General features: G+C 48.3%; 1 protein-coding gene across 2 annotated transcripts in view; it reads right to left on the reverse strand.

The window, feature by feature from the left end:
- TOX2 (TOX high mobility group box family member 2) overlaps positions 1 to 17546 on the reverse strand; it is a 149339-nt gene that overhangs the window by 81390 nt on the left and 50403 nt on the right. The window contains exons 1-2 of one of the 2 annotated variants that reach the window (XM_069034021.1): positions 9296 to 9385; positions 8579 to 8644 (exon numbers count right to left, since the gene is read on the reverse strand). In XM_069034021.1, the coding sequence (XP_068890122.1) occupies positions 8579 to 8629 (51 nt within the window). In that variant the 5' untranslated portion in view covers positions 8630 to 8644; positions 9296 to 9385. Of the gene's footprint in view, positions 1 to 8578; positions 8645 to 9295; positions 9386 to 17546 lie in introns of those variants that run through there. The other variant, XM_069034020.1, reaches the window with a different exon arrangement.

Below are 17546 nucleotides of genomic sequence, written 5' to 3' on the forward strand. Positions count from 1 at the left end.
CCTGAGGATCTCCTTCTTCCTCCTGCCTTTGCCCCTAAACCTAAACCTATCAGCAATCTCCTTGATGAAATATCTACACATGAAATTCAACAGTTTCAGTGTTTGCCATCCCTACCAGATGCTCTGTGCCACCTGACAGGTGTCTTCAGCTGCTTAAGATGCTATTTCTTTTTCCCTTTTTTTCCCAGAGTGAATGCAGCAGAAGCAGACACCATCCATTTTGGTCTAGAATGGCTGAATTGCATTAGTTTTTCACACTGGGATGCTTGGTGGCTGTTTTTCAAACACTCTATTGCTAAAACTTAGGAGTCCCATGAGACCAAGGGTTAAAGATGATGTTCATTCTGCTTGTAATACCAAAGGGGTTTTTATTATTATTTTATGTAAACACTATAGCCAGCCTTGCACCAGCAGTAAAACCTTCTCTTGCTATGACTAAGCTGCAGGAATCGCTTCCTGACTGCACCTTTCAAAAATTTCACTGTCACACAGGAGTTCATGCAAAATTCACAAGCCTGGATCATCAGCTGTGGTTGTGCTCAATCCCCAAACCCCGCCTGGAAGGGTTTCTATTAGCTGCTGAATATAATAAATGACATGTAACACTCTATTGTTCATTCTAAAATAGTACATGAGATTCTTCCTGAGTCGTCTGCTGAGAAAGGCATTTAGGATGTATCAATGTCTCCCCTCTATTTTTTCTTCTCCAGCACAACATATGAAATTATACAGTATTACTCAAAGAACAGCAGGGAAAGAGCAAAATCTGTATCTTAGCATGGGGACCTGCAGTGCACACTCCCAAACTCTGTGTCATCCTCTTTCAACTCAGAGTCTATACAGAGCTCTCTCTTCTCTTCACCAGGGGTCTTTTAGACACATGTAGCTCTATGTTCTTGCAGTATTTGCAATATATCGTTGTAAAGGCATTGGGGAGACATCAGCTATTTGCTTTCAGGTCTGCTCTGCCCCTGTTGGGGCCAATTCCAGGCTTCGAAAATACAGATTACTTGCAGATTGGAAGAGACCAAGATTCTGCACAGGTACAAGAGAGTAAAGACCACAAGACTGCTTTCAGAGATTCAGGAGCACCAGAGCTTTCCATGCCCCCCTTAGAAAAGGAGGCCATATTGCCCCTTTTTTAAAACCTTCACTTACATAAGTGACTTTCTTTAACACTGACCAACTTCTGATATCATCTGTTCCTGTGATCCACAGATCAGGCCAAAAATCAACAGAATACGGAGAGCCCAAACCCGCTCTCCTCAGTTACCCCCTCACAGGGTGGTGAAACACTGGCACAGGTTGCCCAGAGAAGCTGTGGATGTCCCGTCCCTGGGAACATCCAAGGTCAGCTTGGACAGGGTCCTGAGCAAGCTGATCTGATTGGAGATGTCCCTGCTCCTTGCAGAGGGTTTGAATTAGATGATTTTAAAGGGTGCCTTCATCCCAATCCATTCTGTGACTCCGTGAAAGTTAAAACAAGTTTCTTAGTGTGCAAAGGATTAACTAGAAACACCAAAGTTCATTAGAGGGCTTGAGTGGAGATTGCACAAAGAATAACCTCACCATGAGTTCTGATTTCCTGTGCAGACCCTACAATAGCACTCAAAAGAAGGCCTGCCCTAAGGAATTGCTCAGCCATGTGTACGATCTCCTGGGTTCTTCCTGCCTTTCTTGTGGAGCAATCCTGGGCTCAAGGCAGTGGCTCTGGTGACTGTGAGCAACCTACTGCACTTTGTGGGACAAACAAAGTGCTGGAAACTCTTCCAAATCCACTCATCTGGTAGGTCAGGGACCAACTGCCATAAGAACATCTCACACCTGAGTAATTGCATGTTGCTGCTTCACTGCCAGCGCCACAGCAGCCCCACCACTGATTGACAGCAAACCAGAGACCACCTTGGTTCCATTTTACAGCTTCCTTCTCTGGAGGAAGGAGCAAGAATGAGGGCAGGGTGACCCTCACCTTCATTAGCAGCACCCAGTTACCCTCACTTTGCCCAGGGCTCTATGGCCACTTCAATCACTGTGTTCTGGCCCCGTGATCCCCAGCAGGGATGGGGAACTCCTGCACTCACATGGATCTGCCCCAGCCCCAGGTTTATTTTATCAAGTGTTGACATTTTTCTGTGATTCAGTCAAGATGGGTGGGAGGACAACACGTCTGCCAGTATTATGACAAGGTTTGAAGGCATATTTTATATCAGAGGCTGCCAAGAGGAGCTCTGTCTCATCTGGAGCCTTAGCAGAACATGAGGAAGGTATCCACAGCTTCCCGCACATAATTAATTTCTAATTATCCTATCCTTGCTTTCTGCATTATCACTTATTTACCAAACACAGCTTTATTGGATCTCCCAGTTCCTTATAACCAGCAAAGCCATTGTTATGTTAAAAGCAATGTTCTAAATGTTATTTATTATTTGATAAACCTTGTGTAACCCTGAATGAGGACATTAAACAGCAAGAACACTACTTCAAAATCCCATTTTAAATAAGTCACCAAGACAGCTGTGCCTTTATAAAACACATTAGAGTGGCACTCAGAGCACATATGGCTCAGGGATATATACAAATTATACAATTTCTGTCATTCAATCAAATAAGAGGGACGTTTTGACCCCAGAAATGAGTCAAATGTAAGTTGTAATTCCAGCCCCACCGGAGGCCCCAGTAGTAATGGATCCTGACGGCTGATCAAAGAGCCCTGACCATTTGACCCACCAGATCAGCGACTCACTGTATCTATTATGGCTAATACAGACCCCAGCTTGGAGATATACGGAGGCAGAGAGATAAAGGGCAATAGATGCAGTAGATAAATGTTGATTTATATACATCCAGGCACGTGGGGACATCTGCAGATGGATCCCACGTGTATGGGAATGTCGCTGTTGGGGCGGTCACGACACACACAGACAGTGCCTCTTTCAAGGGCCAAACCCCCATTTTATTAAACAAAGCAGCTTCTTTTATGCACTTTTTTGTAAGTTATCATTCATGTTACGGATTCACTGGCTCCTAAACTACTACAACAGACTCACTGGCTCTTACTAACTACAACATACTACCATTGGCTACCTATAGCATAAGCACTCAAGCATTCAGAAAAATAACAGGTGCAGATATGTTGCTGTTTTCTCCTTCTACTGTTTAACTTTCTTGCTTCTGTTGATAGTACATTCTCATCAGTAAAAACGAATTGTTTTTGTTCTCACGGACTTTTCTCACACTCCTTCTCTAGCCAAAATAACAAGCCTGAGCTGTAATTTTACAAAGGCAACAAGACCTTCATTTTATAAGGTTTTACTTATGGGAAGGGCTGGCCGTGGCTAACCCCACACGGGTTTGTACAGGGGCATGGCTGGAGACAGATGCTGTGGATGTGTGTGCACAGGACAAATATCACCTCTCTTAACTGCATCTCCCTCGGGGTGTCAGCAAAACCCCTGTGCCCAGCGGGGCTCCTCAATTCACACACAGCCAGGGAAAATCCACCTTCTGTTTTACACCTATCCTGCCCCACAGAAACACATCCCTGCCCATGGATCTGCTTTCTTGGCAGTATAAGTGTAAACAGCCCCATCCACAAGTTACCCAGTGTCACCCTAATGCCCAGAGCCCAAGGTGAAGTCCCTTGTGTTGCTCTGCATATGAGGTGAGACAGCTGTTGTCATCTGCAGCACGTGTCTCACCAGCACTGGCTGAAATCCTGCCTTTTTCAGTCAGAGAATCCCAGAATGGGTGGATGGGAAGGGACCTTAAAGCACATCCCATTCCACCTCTGCTGTGGGCAGGGACAGCTTCCCCTATCCCAGGTTGCTCCAAGCCCCATCCAGCCTGGCCTTGGACACTTCCAGGGATCCAGGGGCAGCCACAGCTTCTCCAGGCATCCTGCTTTTTCAACTGTAGAATCCTGGAATGGTTTGTGCTGGATCTTAAAAACCATCCAGTTCCACACCCCTGCCATGGGCAGGGACACCTTCCACTAGACCAGGTTGCTCAGTGCTGCTGTGCAAACCTGGCAGCCAAGACCTGACATTTTTGGTACACAGATGGGCAGCATGAGCCTGCCAGCAAAGAGCAACACACAGGAATAGCATCAGGGGAAGCAAATGATGTGCAAATAACTTTGTCAATTTAACTCTCCTGTTTTCAGTTGAACTCTCAGGTTTTCAACTCTTGCCAGTAGGGCAGTGGCTCCTGTCTGTGCCCTCATTTCCAAAAGCAAAGAGCTACTGATGCAGCTCTCCCTGGCCTGAACAAACCACACTGGTGTTGAACAGCCTTTCCATGAGGAGTCACACAAATTAGCTTGCTGGGACAGAAACGGGCTGGTTGCTCAGCTGGAATAAGCCATGCACTGAGATCTCCTGGGATTAGGCAGAGCACAGGATCCAAACTGTCCAGTGACAAATAATCAGCTCTTTCCTCCTTCAAGCTGCCTGTTGCCCTGCCAGCAGCCAGAGATATTCACAGAGGGTGGGGAAATGCAGCAAACACCCCTCCCTAAGGCTTTCCATAATGTCCCTACACTGACCAGGCACAGAGTCACATCCCTGCTCCCAAAAGCCAAGGGACAGCGGTCCCCAAAGCCATGCCAGGGCCTGGCAGTCCCCACAACCTCCTCACATCACCCCCAGCTCCCTGAGACGTCAGCTCCTGCATTTCTTCACCCAGAACACGGAATGATGATACCTTCTCACAGGGGATTCCCAGTTGTAGTTAATCCATGTTTCTAAAGCACCCATGGACTCTTCCTGCAAGTGCAAGAGTCTCGATGCCAAATAAAACCAACCTCATTCCTGTTCAGGAATTGCCCAGCCTTTCCCTTTCCTGGTGTTACCCTCCTTATCACAAAGACCTTAATAAATATCTTTTCCTACTGATTTTGCAGGTGTTTTTATTTCTTTTACCAGCACCACTGCATTTTTACTCATCTTTCAGAGCACTTTGTATCTGTGTATTCCTTGGGATTTTTTGCATTACTTAATTCCTTGCCTTTGTTTGGGGAGAGGGGAGGGAAAGAAAGAAGGAAAATTGGCAAGGGTGAGGAATGATGTTCTGCTGACTCCATGAGACACAAGAGATGCCTCACTCATCTTGGGGGTCAAATGTCCGTGATGGTTTGATCAGATGTCAGCTTGCATTTATACTCTGGCCTCTGTTGGAGGTTGAATTACATTTCACATTTGACTCACTTCTGGGGTCAAATGTCCCTCCTATTTGATGGAACAAGAGGAATTATTTTCCCCAAGCAGGTTGTGCTGGCGTGAGCTGTCAGTGCTCTCATTATGTTTTAGGCTCCTTTATTTCTGCATTTTTGTCCTCAGCTGAGTCCACCCCCTCTGGGATGACAGCAGCTGCAGCCATGGCACAAAAGCCGTCCCAATAAGGAGGATGAAGGGAAGGAGCAGCTCACCTAGCTTCCACATGCTTTGGATGGTGTTTTGTGGGGGTTTTATAAGGGTTTTATTGTGGGGTTTTGTTTCTTCTTTCCCCCAAAGCTGGCAGCTGTGCAGGGAATAATGAAGGAGAGAGGCAAGTGAACCCTGATCCTGGCTTTACCACACTTTGCCGTGAGAAACTGCAGAAACCTAGAAAAGTTTGGGTTGGAAGGGACCTTAAAGATCATCACATTCCCACCCCATGCCATGGGCAGGGACAGCTTCCAGTGTCCCAGGTTGCTCCAAGCCCTGTCCAGCCTGGCCTTGGGCACTGCCAGGGATCCAGGGGCAGCCCCAGCTGCTCTGGGCACCCTGTGCCAGGGCCTCCCCACCCTCACAGGGAGCAATTCCTTCCCAATATCCCATCTCACCCTGCCCTTGGGCAGTGGGAAGCCATTCCCCTTGTCCTTTCCCTCCAGGCCCTTGTCCCAAGTCCCTCTCCAGCTCTCCTGGAGGCACTGCCAGGCCTTTAGGCACTGGCAGGGGCTCTGAGCTCTCCCCAGAGCCTTCTCTCCCCCAGGCTGAACAGAAGAACTTCCTGAGGATCAAATACCAGACAAGGAGCTGAGACAAAGCCGCTGCTGGGAGCTGCAGGATCATGATGGAGAAAAAACCCCAACCCACCAGGCTCATCTACTGCAGTGTGATGGTTCCAGTCCTGAGTGTGTAAGATTTGCCTTTGTCCTGATGGAACCCAAGGGCTGTTGGACATCCCACATGAGCTGTAAAGGTATCTGGTGGCTCAGCAGCCTCTGAGGTGAGATTGTGAAACTCCCCTCCTGCTGTTTAATGTACTCCTTTGGGTTACAACAGGTTTAGCAAACAATAAAAAACCATCTGGAACCCCCATTTAAATAACAGAGTTGTGTCATTAGTACTGAAGTCGTGGCTGGGCTGTAAAACCAGTAAACAAGTGCTGATGTGCAGGTAAATAAAGGGAGATGAGGCACGAAGGAGGGTGAGGAGGAAGCTGCTCCCCATCCTCCTCGGCCAAAGCTCATGCTGGGTGTGAACCCCAGCTGGCATCCCTGCAGGGCATGAACTGGGATCCTCACCTTCCCTTCCAGTTACACTCTTGGCACGCCAGATGAGGTTATGGGGAGTCACTGCAGCCTCCCACAGAGCCCCAGATGCCACCTTGCACCCCTGTACTCCTTGGTCCCACTCCCAGCTCCTCTCTGACTGTCCCACACCAGCACAGGGAGGGAACTGGGGATGCAAAACAAGGCAAACTTCCCCATTTATCTTGCCTGTTACTCCCTATAGTGCTTTTGCTGGTGCAGAAAGCATCAGAGCAGCTCCTGAGCACAAAGCCATCCCTGCATTGGGGGGTTCCTGCCCTCCTCTGCCAAGGGAAAGAACCTTCCTCCCTTTCCATCCTTAACTGTTACTCCAAAACAGGAAATAAAGGTCAGCAAGTAAACAGAGAGCAAATGAAGAGTAAACTCCAATTGCCCAGGTCACAGGGATCTAAGCTGGTTTGGTTGATCCTTCTCTGGGATCACACTCAGTACATGAATCCTCCACCACGTGCTAGTCCCTGCTTTCCTTTGGAAGCCAACCCTCCTCCTTGAGGTGCAGCAAACCCCACAGCATCCCTTCTGACTTCCCTCCCGTGCCCAGCCGTGAGGGAAACGGGATGAGATAGGTGCTAAGGAGGAAATGCAAACGGCTCATGCTGGCCATGGCTGTGCCCAAATCCAACCTGATCCTGCAGGCACATCATGGCCAGGGACTGTGGCTGGTCCCTGTGCCAGCACTGCCAGCCCTTCCCAGTGAGGCTGTCAAATCCTTGTCCCTTGGGGGCTTTTAAAGGCAGTGTATCTACACCAACTGCCCTGTGAGCATCCCCCACCTGTGGCTCTGCACAGCCTGGGGGGGACAGGGCTGAACCCTGGCTGGGGCACCTCGGGATCACCCCATTCCTTCCCATATTTACTCACCCTCTGGCAATTCCTGGCTCTAATGATCAACCCCCTGCCATTGTTGGCTGAACATGTATTTGTTTCTGCTGAATCACTCAATAGCACAAAGTTTGCTGTTCCTTCCCCACCCTGGAAAGGCTCCTCACACAAGAGCAACCTCTCCCCATGCCATGGTGGCGACGGCTTCCAGTGCCAGCTTCCAGAGCCAAGGCAGGAGCAACTCTCCTGAGCAATGAGCCAATGCACTGCCATGCTCCAAGGAGGCAAACTACAGGATTTCATCCCATTCCCAGTGTAACATGGATAGAGTTTAACCCCTGTTGCTACTGGAGCACCGTGCGTGACTCACTACCCTTGTAATCCATAGTGATGACCCAAACCCCAGGGGGTGGCCCACGGGGGTGTGCCTGTGGTCAACAAAACAGCCCAACACAACCAAAAATGGGATGCTGGAATGTGTGAGCAAGGAACTGTCACCTTCCCTCACAAGGCTGCACGTGATGAGGTGCTTCGTGCTGAGGGTGCAGCACCTCTAACCACACCAGGCCACCACTGAGGGATGCACAGGGACCATCTCTCATCTCCAGGGCAGGGGGACAGAAAAGCCTGTGCTGAAGTCCTCCTGTCCCAGAAGGACCTAAACACGGGCTTAACTTTATATAATCACAGAACTGGGTTGGAAGATCACCTTAAAGATCATGTTCCAGCCCATACACAGGTTTAGGGCCCCACTCCATGTCTTTTCCATGTGTATCCAAGCCCAGAGAAGGCTCAGGTGCCTGCAAGACATGAACACTTCTATTCTGGTCCCCCACACGTGGGTTTCTAGCTCCAAAACAGGAACCCTTTGATTCCTTTTTCTCCCCTAACTGTTAATCTATTTAGCTACAGGAAATACTCCACATGAAGGAAGGAGACACCTGAACTCCACACAATACTTGGAAACTTCACTGCATCCAGAAACACCAAATGTGCCTTCATTTTGAGTGAGGGATGCTGAGGCAAAGCTTTTCAGCAAAGCTTTTCAGCAGAGCCGGGCTCTACCAAGTGCATCCACTGCTCCTCAGCAGCAGCTGGGCTCTGACCTCCTCCATGGGCCCTCCTGATGTCCTAGGAGGACAGATTCACAGAGAGCTCCTGGAATTTGTGCTTGGGCATAGCCTAAGTTCCCTAAAAATCTCACCCCAGCAAAATAACACTTACCTGATTGGCCGATAGAAACTCCTGGGCGTTGTCGTTCATCCCCATGTACATGTTCTCCCCATCAAACTAGAAAGGCAAAAGAAAGAGTTAATGAAATGCCATCTGCACAGCCCGCTCCTGTGCATCCCAAATGCCTTCCTGGCTCTTCATGTTGAGAGCCAGAATTCCCAGAGGAAAATCCTGAGCTGCTGTTTTAACACTTTGGAGCGTGTATGAGCACACCGCCATCCCAGTTATTGCAATGGGACAGGCTAGCATAGCATGGATATGGGATCTTTTCAGTGAAATAAAGAATGAACCACTCCAATTCAAGCAAATAAATCAAATGTGTGAACCCACAGATGCACGCTGCAGCAAAGATCACCCAAAAGAAGCTGTTGCTAAAATTCCTACTAGACCATCAATCAGATATTAAAAGCCAACTTCCAGCAATGGAAATGTCCAGGACTTGGACAGGTCCCATGTGATCCTCTTACAGACCTCTACATTACCCTCAACACCAAAGCAAAGCTACTGCAGCAATGCAGCATCACTCTGGAGCATTCAGGAGGGGTCTCTGTGCAAAGCCTGACTGCCCCTCCTGACACATCCATCCCCTCATCTCCTGTTCTCCTGCCTGCTCTGCCAGGACCCTGCTCCATGGCTGGGCCAGGCAGCCTAAGCACAGCCCATCCTCCTGTGTCCCCACAGCCAGTTCCCAGCTGCTAATCCACTTACCAGGCCACAAAACCCCCATGGAGAGCTACAACTCTTCTCACTAATTAGCTACAAGGGGAGCTTTTCCTTCACTCCGATTCCAAAGGAAGGAAAAAAGCCCTCCAGGATTGTCTCCGGCTCGAAGTACGACTGGGGCAGGCCTCAAGGCTGAGTTCACAAATTAATTATGGCAATAAAAATGGGCTGTGCCATAAAACACTCCCGAGATGAGGATGGAGGTACCAGCTGTGAGTGACACCTTGCACTTAACAAGGAGAAGAGCCAAGCCTCCTGCCCTTCCCAGCAGCATGATGAATTGGAGATCGCTCACCCCTCGCCTGTTCTCTCCCTCTCTGATATGAGCTGATTCCAGTTTTGCCTTAACAGAAAGTGGCCATATTAAGAGCAATAAAAGTGAAATCTAAATAAAACCAGGTGAAGAATTTCAGCCTAGACAATTAATTACACTTCCATTTCTCGGAGTGCTACAGGATTAGCTATTAAAGTCAGCAGAGTTAGTAAAGCCAAGTGGGGGTAACAGGGCTCTGCTTGGCCTCAGACATCCTCTAATTGCCAAACTGTCCTCTGGCACAGCAGAGCAAACCAATTAAAAGCTGCAAAATTGGAGCAGGTATTGTGGCCCTCATTAAGAGATACCTGCAGCAGGGTGGGAGAGGATTCCTGTGCAGCTGCTGGGTTCTGCAAAATCCATCAGTGAGGCAGGAGCTGTGAGATGCAAGGAGCACTGGGACAAACAACTTCCCCAGAAGGCAGCTGGGTACCATCCACTTTAAACTGGATTTCCCTCCACCTGCCAGATGGTCACTGGCACAGCCAGCTCCTGGCAGCACAGTTCCAGCTGGAGCTGCCGTGCTTCCAGGCACGGGGACCCAACCTGCTCTACAGCCTAAATACCCTCTGACAACCCAACCAACCCCAGCAGGGGCACCTGAACTGGCAGCAGAGGTGCCAGGGGTTGGTGGAGAATCACAGAATCTCTAGGCTTGGAAAAGCCCTCCAAGACCACTGAGTCCACCATTCTCCCAGCACTGCCAAGGCCACCATTTAATGATGTCCCCCAGTGCCACATCACCTCTCACAAATCCCTCCAGGGATGGTGACTTCACCACTGCCCTGGGCCACCTGTTCCAGTACCTGACCACTGTTTCAGTGAAGAAATTCTCCCTAATATCCCATCTAAACCTGCCCTGGTGCACATGAGGCTCATTCCTCTCATTCTACCCCTTGCTACCCATGAGAAGACACCGACCCACACCCGGCTACAACCTTTTACTCCAGGAAAAGAAAAATTACCTTGAAAGTTATGTTCAGCAAACCAAAAGTATCCTTCACTAGGGATTGTCCCAGAGCGGGACAAACACTCTCCTTTCTCCATACCCTTCTGTTTGGCAGAATGTATTTTTTTATGGCTTTCTACTGTTCCCGTACCTCCATTCCACAACTCCTTCTGCCCTTGATGCCTTCATAAGAGCTGTAATGAATCCTGCCTTCAAAATTACTGTTCCTCTGATTGCCAGGCTGAGCAGCGAGCCTGAAAATCAAGACTCGAAATGCAATGGAAACTTTGGAATTTCCCCACTGCTGATTGGATTTTTTTTCCCCTCTCCTCCAGGCTATGAGGGTGCAAACAAATTTATTAGAAATTCTCCCATCAGGATATTTTTTCAATTAGATGTTTGCCAGTTATGCAGCAGCCAGGTAGAGCAGATAAGTAATGTGCTCTCCCTCTTCTCATTATTGTTTTGCCACGGAATGCACTTCAAAACAATCAACCCCATCATTCCAGGTAGATTTATGGTAGAAACCGAAATTTTAATATTTCCCCTTGGTTATAAATGCTTCCTCCTTTTTTTTTCCTTCACTCTAGCTCCTGTTCCAGGCCTGGATACAGCCATTCATCACCCTCCTTACCCCAAAATCCAACCTGCACTGAATGATGTGGCAGGGATCATTTTCAAGTCCTAATTCAAAAGGAACATCCTTTTGTGCAGTTGTCTTTATCATCCCCGTGCTCGGTGGCAATTCCTTATCATTCTGTGGTTAATAGGAGTAGCTCATTAAACAAAGCAGTGGCTGTGGCTGATTCCTGCCCTCTCCTGCAAGAACTGAGCACGAAGCTGAGGAGGGAAGGGGAAAGAAAAGAGGGAAAGAAAAAGGGAAAGGGAAGGAAAAGGGGGAAGGGGAAGGGAAAGGGTGAGAGAGAAGGGAAAAGGGAAGGGAAAGTGCCCCAAATTCCACAATTCTGGCAACAAAGTCAAATGAACTCCACTGAACTGCCTTGGGCTGCAGGTGGCAAGAACCCCAACCCAAAGGACAGGCAAGACTCCATCTTGTGCTGTAGGAGGTGGCTTTGCCTGGCACTGATGGATAAGGACATGGATGCTGCCAACCCCATTCAGAGAGGGAGTTCCAAGGACAGCAGGGCGATGGAGACCAAGCCATGACTGCAGCCCTCCATGGGACAACCTACTGAGTGTTATGGGTCCAAACAAAAGATAAAAGGACAGTTCTATTCTGTGAGAAATCACCCTCTGAAATTCAGTCTTTCATGAAGAATTTAATTAAAAATAGAATTCTTTTACTACAGCTCTTCCAGGGGAGCTGCAGCTGGCACTGCTGCTCTATCAGCCCATGCACCGAGCTCAATTCAGATGTTGTTGTACAAAGCACTTTTAAAACTTTTATTGCTTTTCTAGACTCACTTTGGTTTGTTATTTTTGCTCCACAGCATTATTTTCAAACCTGTAAATGCGCCCAGAGGTCACACGGGTCCCATGTTAGCAGGATGAATATGAGTAAGAAAAACAAATGCAGGCAGCAGGCTGGGACAGACCCCAACGTGCAGCAGCTGTGGGATCTCCAGCTCTGTGCAAACAGGGAGAACAAATGTTTGCTAACTGGGAAGGACCCAGTGGAAAGAAACACAACCTCCTGCCAAGATTCCAAGAAGGTGTTACTTTTTCCTGGATGGCACTGCCAGCTTGTACAATTTTATTATGAATCTGATCACATCCTTTTTATTTCCTGAGAGCCACGAACTGAGATGGAAATTTCAGCTCTGTAAGAAACCGTGGAATCACAGATTGGTTTGGGTTGGAAGGGACCTTAAAGATCATCCAGTTTAACTCCCCTGACATGGGCAGGGACACCTTCCACTTAACCAGAATATGCTGGCCAAATTCATACCAGTAATACCTTCTGTGATACCTGCAAGATCTCAAAAGCCTTCCAAACTTTTTATTTAAGTTTATTTTATGTGTGGTGGGTGTTGTTTTTGTTTTTTTTTTTTGTTTTTTGTTTTTTGTTTGGAGGTTTTTGTTTTTGGAGGGGTCTTACCTAAATTTTGACACTAATTTTTGGCAATACTAGACCAGAGCACCTTAACTGCAAGTCCACTGAGGTTCTAGAGCTTGAAAATGTGGACTGCTAATAAAAATCCAGCCGTAATTAAGAGCCATCAGCATCAAGGAGCTACTAAATGACCAGTTAAGAGCAAATTGGATGCCTCCAGTGCTTCCTACTGGTCAGAGCTATAAACACTCACCTCTGGTTTGCCTCCCTGTACCAGGACACAGGAGATGGGCAGCAGGTTCCCTCTCATGACAACCTCATTTCCAAACTGGGTGCACTGGGGATATCACCTTTCACGGGAGATTCTTGGAATGCAGCTGGGTTTGTTTCCCAGCAAGCTACACCTCAGCTACCACTGGCACCAAGACAGAGTGACCCAAAATAATGCCACGCAAGGAATGCCTTTAGGTTTCTTGTGAATAAAAGTTAGGACCCAAGAAAACTTGTAAATCACAGTTAACCTGTATTTAATACTCCTCATTAAAAAAAAAAAAAAAATTAAAGAAAAAAATATTGCAGCCCATGTGTTGCTGGGCTTCATTCAGCTGCTTCCAATGGCACCGTTCCCACCATGGGGAAACATAACTCTTCTTTAGAAGGTGTTACAGAAATAGTTTTATCCACAAGTGGTTTTTATCAGTATTGTTTGAATGGTACATTCTGCTGTGAGTGCACTTTGGCCGTGGTACTTCCATGCCCTGCATCCCCGTGATGCTGTTCCTGCACACCAGGCTCAGCCCTTTGAGGGATTCAGACCCAAGGATGCTGGTCCTGGTAAGGATCCTCTCTGGACACATCTCTGGGATGTCAAATCCTCACCTCAGCCCTGCCCCTGCCAGTGCTGCTGCCGGCTGAGCAAATTCCTGCTGGAGTAATTTAGCATCCCACCTCTTCAGGGAATACATGGCTGAGGTTAGCTTAATCTCTTTAACTGCAGTTCCCCCATTAAGGTCTTTACACAACCTCTGGCCTGGAGTGATCTACTTAGCATTATTTATTTGTGTGCTGAAATGCTCGGATAGCCCCTCAGTTGATCCTGTCAGGGAGGGTCAGGAGTTCAGCACGAGATTTACGGCTCCCCCCAGGAACGCCCTGCGAGGGAAGCTCAGCATCTCCAGCCTGGCCACGCACCACGATTTGTTTGGGGACAAATGGCATTAACAGGGAGCACGACCCCACAGCAGGTGTCAGAGGCAGAACACAAACCCAGCATCCACAGGAGCCACCGGGGCTTTGAGGGGCTGAGTTTTCCACAAACAGTCAATACTCTCATACATTATCCCAGGGGAAATTCAGATGGATGTAGCTGAAGTCTCGAGGCTTAAAGCCTTACAGTAAAAAGTGGTTTGTTTGGTTGATTTGTTTGTTTTAAGTAGGATGAAAGCCTAGTAGCAGTTTTTTCTCAAAAACACCAGGAGCAGGAAACCTGCAGAGCTGGTGGGGCCAAGGTGTGGTAGAGGCTGTCAAGAAACTACAACCAGGTGGGAAAGAAAAGAATGACCTGCACCAGCTTGGACACTGATGGAGTGAGTATTCAGAAATTCCGAAACTGAAGCATCTCCCTTGGAAAGACCCATCTGAGAAGCTCTCACACTGGGATGGCCAGAAAGAAAATATCAAACCAGCCAAGGACATCCTAAGGAACCCGCACAGCCAAGCGACATTCATCCACCTGCCCTAAAACAGTGTGAGGGAACTTTGGGCCCCTCATGACAACAAAGACCCTGAGGGGCTGGAGCATGTCCAGGGAAGGGAATGGAGCTGGGAAGGGGCTGGAGGCCCAGGAGCAGCTGAGGGAGCTGGAAAGGGGCTCAGCCTGGAGCAAAGGAGGCTCAGGGGGGACCTTGTGGCTCTGCACAAGTCCCTGACAGGAGGGGGCAGCCAGGGGGGTCGGGCTCTGCTCCCAGGGAACAGGGACAGGAGGAGAGGGAATGGCCTCAATTTGCCCCAGGGGAGGTTTAGATTGGAGATTAGGCAAAGTTTCTTCTCTGAAAGGCTTGTCCAGCTCTGGCATGGCTGCCCAGGGCAGTGGTGGAGCCACCATCCCTGGAGGGATTTAAAAGACATGTGGATGTGACACCTGGGGACATGGGTTAGAGGTGGCCTTGGAAGTGCTGGGGGAATGGTTGGGTCCAACAATCCCATAGATCTTTCCCAACCTAAATAATTCAATGATTTTAAATGTTTGATCTTCTGTCTGTACTCCCAAACCAGCTGGAGTGAGAAGGGGAAGGTTCCACACCAGCATGTCCAACTCCCTCAGCGTGAACCCGTCACACTCCAACACACCCCAAGGAGGCCCAGAGGGAGCCAACAGAGGGACCTTGTGCCTCACAGCCCACTTAGAGCTTGCTGAAGGGTCAGCAAGCCCCTAGGAAAGGTGAACTGATCTCTCTGGTTGGACTTCTCACAAGGCTCCTCAAAAACCAGCTCTAAACCCCAAAACCCAGCATGTCATGGGACCCAGGGCAAGGTTCTCTTGCTCACAGCAAGACACTCAGTAGATTTTAGCAAGAAGATCATGGTCTGTGACCCATCTGCACTAAAATCTAACCAGCTCATCACATAACTGATCTGCAAGGGTTCAGTTTATTAATGAGACAGAAATTATTCAGGCCAGCCTTTGAATAGCTTTGCATTAGGACTCTCGCTGCACTAAGTGGCACTGAGGAAATGGAAGATTAAATTTAATGTCAATAAATGCAAAGTAATGCACTGAAGAAAAGCAACCCCAACGACAGACATGACAATGGGCCTTAAAATAGCTGCTGCTGTCCAGAAGAGAAACTGTTCTGGACAGCTCATTTCCAACTTTTGCTCAGCCTTCAGCAGCTGCCAAAAATGCCATTCAGGTTTTAGAAACAATCAGGAAAAGAGCAAAGAATGAAAGATCAAGTATTATTTTGCCCTCTGTACTGTTAGAAGGAAGAGAGAGGGCAACTGCAAGGAGGATCCGAGGTGTGGAATGGCACACGTGGATGAGGAAAAAGGGGTGAGGAAGGGATAAAAGGGTGTTAGAGGGGCTCAGCAAAGGGGCTCAGCAAAGGGGCTCAAAAAAACATGAAAAAATGAAATGAGAGCAGGGTTCTAACAGCCTGAAATCAAGGAGACAGACACTGAAATTATTAGCAAGTGAAATTAAGCCCTTCCAGAGAAGTTTGTGCTGGGCCCAACAACAACACCTCTTGCTGAAGGACATTGTGGCTGAGAAGGATCCAGAACAGCAATTGAACAAATGAGAGATGAGTAATAAACCCGGACCTGTGGGCTCCTGGGAGCTCTGTGGGCAGATATAATCTCATTTTTTAGCATGTGGGTGGTCAAATATCATTGTGGGATCTCCATCCCTGGAGATACTCAGAGCTCAGCTGGATCAGGCACACTGCCCCCCATGTGGGGGGCCCAGCTTTGCCTGGGGGGCTCAGGACACACAGATGTCCCTCAGGACTGGCAATATTTGGTGTTTGGAGGCTTCTGTGGCACGTGATCATGCGATACTCACACAGACCTCCACCTCAAAAGCCTCTCCAGCACCCCCTTTTATTCTCCTGAAATGCCACCACTATTCAAGTGACAGCATTCATTTATCTAAGAGACCGGCTGGCTTCCTGTCAACGCTGCACACAAAATTATTGTTATTATATTATTTGGGGAGGGAATGAGGCCTTAAACTCATTTACCTGGATCTTTCTGAGCCTGCAAAGGAGTTCAAGCTCTTCACATACACACACAAAAAACCCGTCCACTGAAAGCTACAGGGAGAAGCAGAATTTAGTCTTAAGACTGACATGGAAATAGATTAATTTTTTTTCCCATTTCATATTCTAATTACAATTCTTCTCCCCCTACTATTTTCTGTTCTCATTACAGTCTTAAAATTGCTCTGCAAATTCTGTACCTTATTCTGCTCTTCCTACCATCTTTGTCATGGAAATGAGAAACAGAATGTATAAGCATGAAAATATTGCAGAGATCAAAATTCTGCTTAACCCTTTCTCGTGCGACTCCAACAAGAAGCAAAAGCAGCACAGAGCAGCTAATCCTCCACCCACCCATCCAGCCTCCCCTTCTTCTCCCAGCTGCACTGAGGGGAACGATGCTCAGAGAAAGGGTGGTGAATTTAAAGGCCAAAGTCACTCACGGTTGCACCTCGCTGTGCATGGAGGAGGGGTTGGGGTTTTGGTTTAGCAGGTTTTGCTCCTGAGGGCAGATGTTGATCTAATACACTTTGACTGTGTTCAGATGATTGTGTTTAGCCTGGTGTAATGCTGCTGGGGAGAGCTGCTGCTGGTGCATTGAGCTGCCCTGGTGCACTGAGTGCTCAGCAGATCTCCATCCTTTTCCATGGCACCGAGAGCTCACTAGAGTTGCAGCCAAAAACCAAATCCTTCCTGATTTCTCTCCAAGTCTGGGCATGGATGAGGAAATCAGGCTGCTGGGAGGTGAGCAGCACCCACTGCTCTCCCCCAGGACCTCCCCAGCCCATCGCTGACCAGCTCAACGCTGTTTATTTTGCAGCGCTGTCGCTGCAAGGCTCAGGCATGTACATCACTTCCTTCTGGAAACCAAACAAGCACATCCGAAGCCGTTTATCACAGGTGCTTGAGGAGTTTCTCTGCAAAAAAATATAAATACCAGGCCCTTGCTGAGCTGGTCCTTCACCCATCAGCAGCTGAGTGAGTGGGAGAGCTGAGGGAACCTGGTGAGGGGATCAGGGATGCAGCACCATCCTGGCACTGGCCTGGTGTGCATTAAATAAATACAGTAAGTGCTGAGGAGCAATAACTGCACTGCCTGCTCCTCCAGCAACACTTGTAATTCACAGGAAACTGAGAGAGGCAGAAAACATGCAAAGATCTAAAAGAAGCTGCGGAGACTCTGTGCTAGAACAGTGCCAGCG

Source organism: Aphelocoma coerulescens, chromosome 20, assembly GCF_041296385.1.
Source record: "Aphelocoma coerulescens isolate FSJ_1873_10779 chromosome 20, UR_Acoe_1.0, whole genome shotgun sequence".
NCBI classification, from domain to species: Eukaryota; Metazoa; Chordata; class Aves; order Passeriformes; family Corvidae; genus Aphelocoma; species Aphelocoma coerulescens.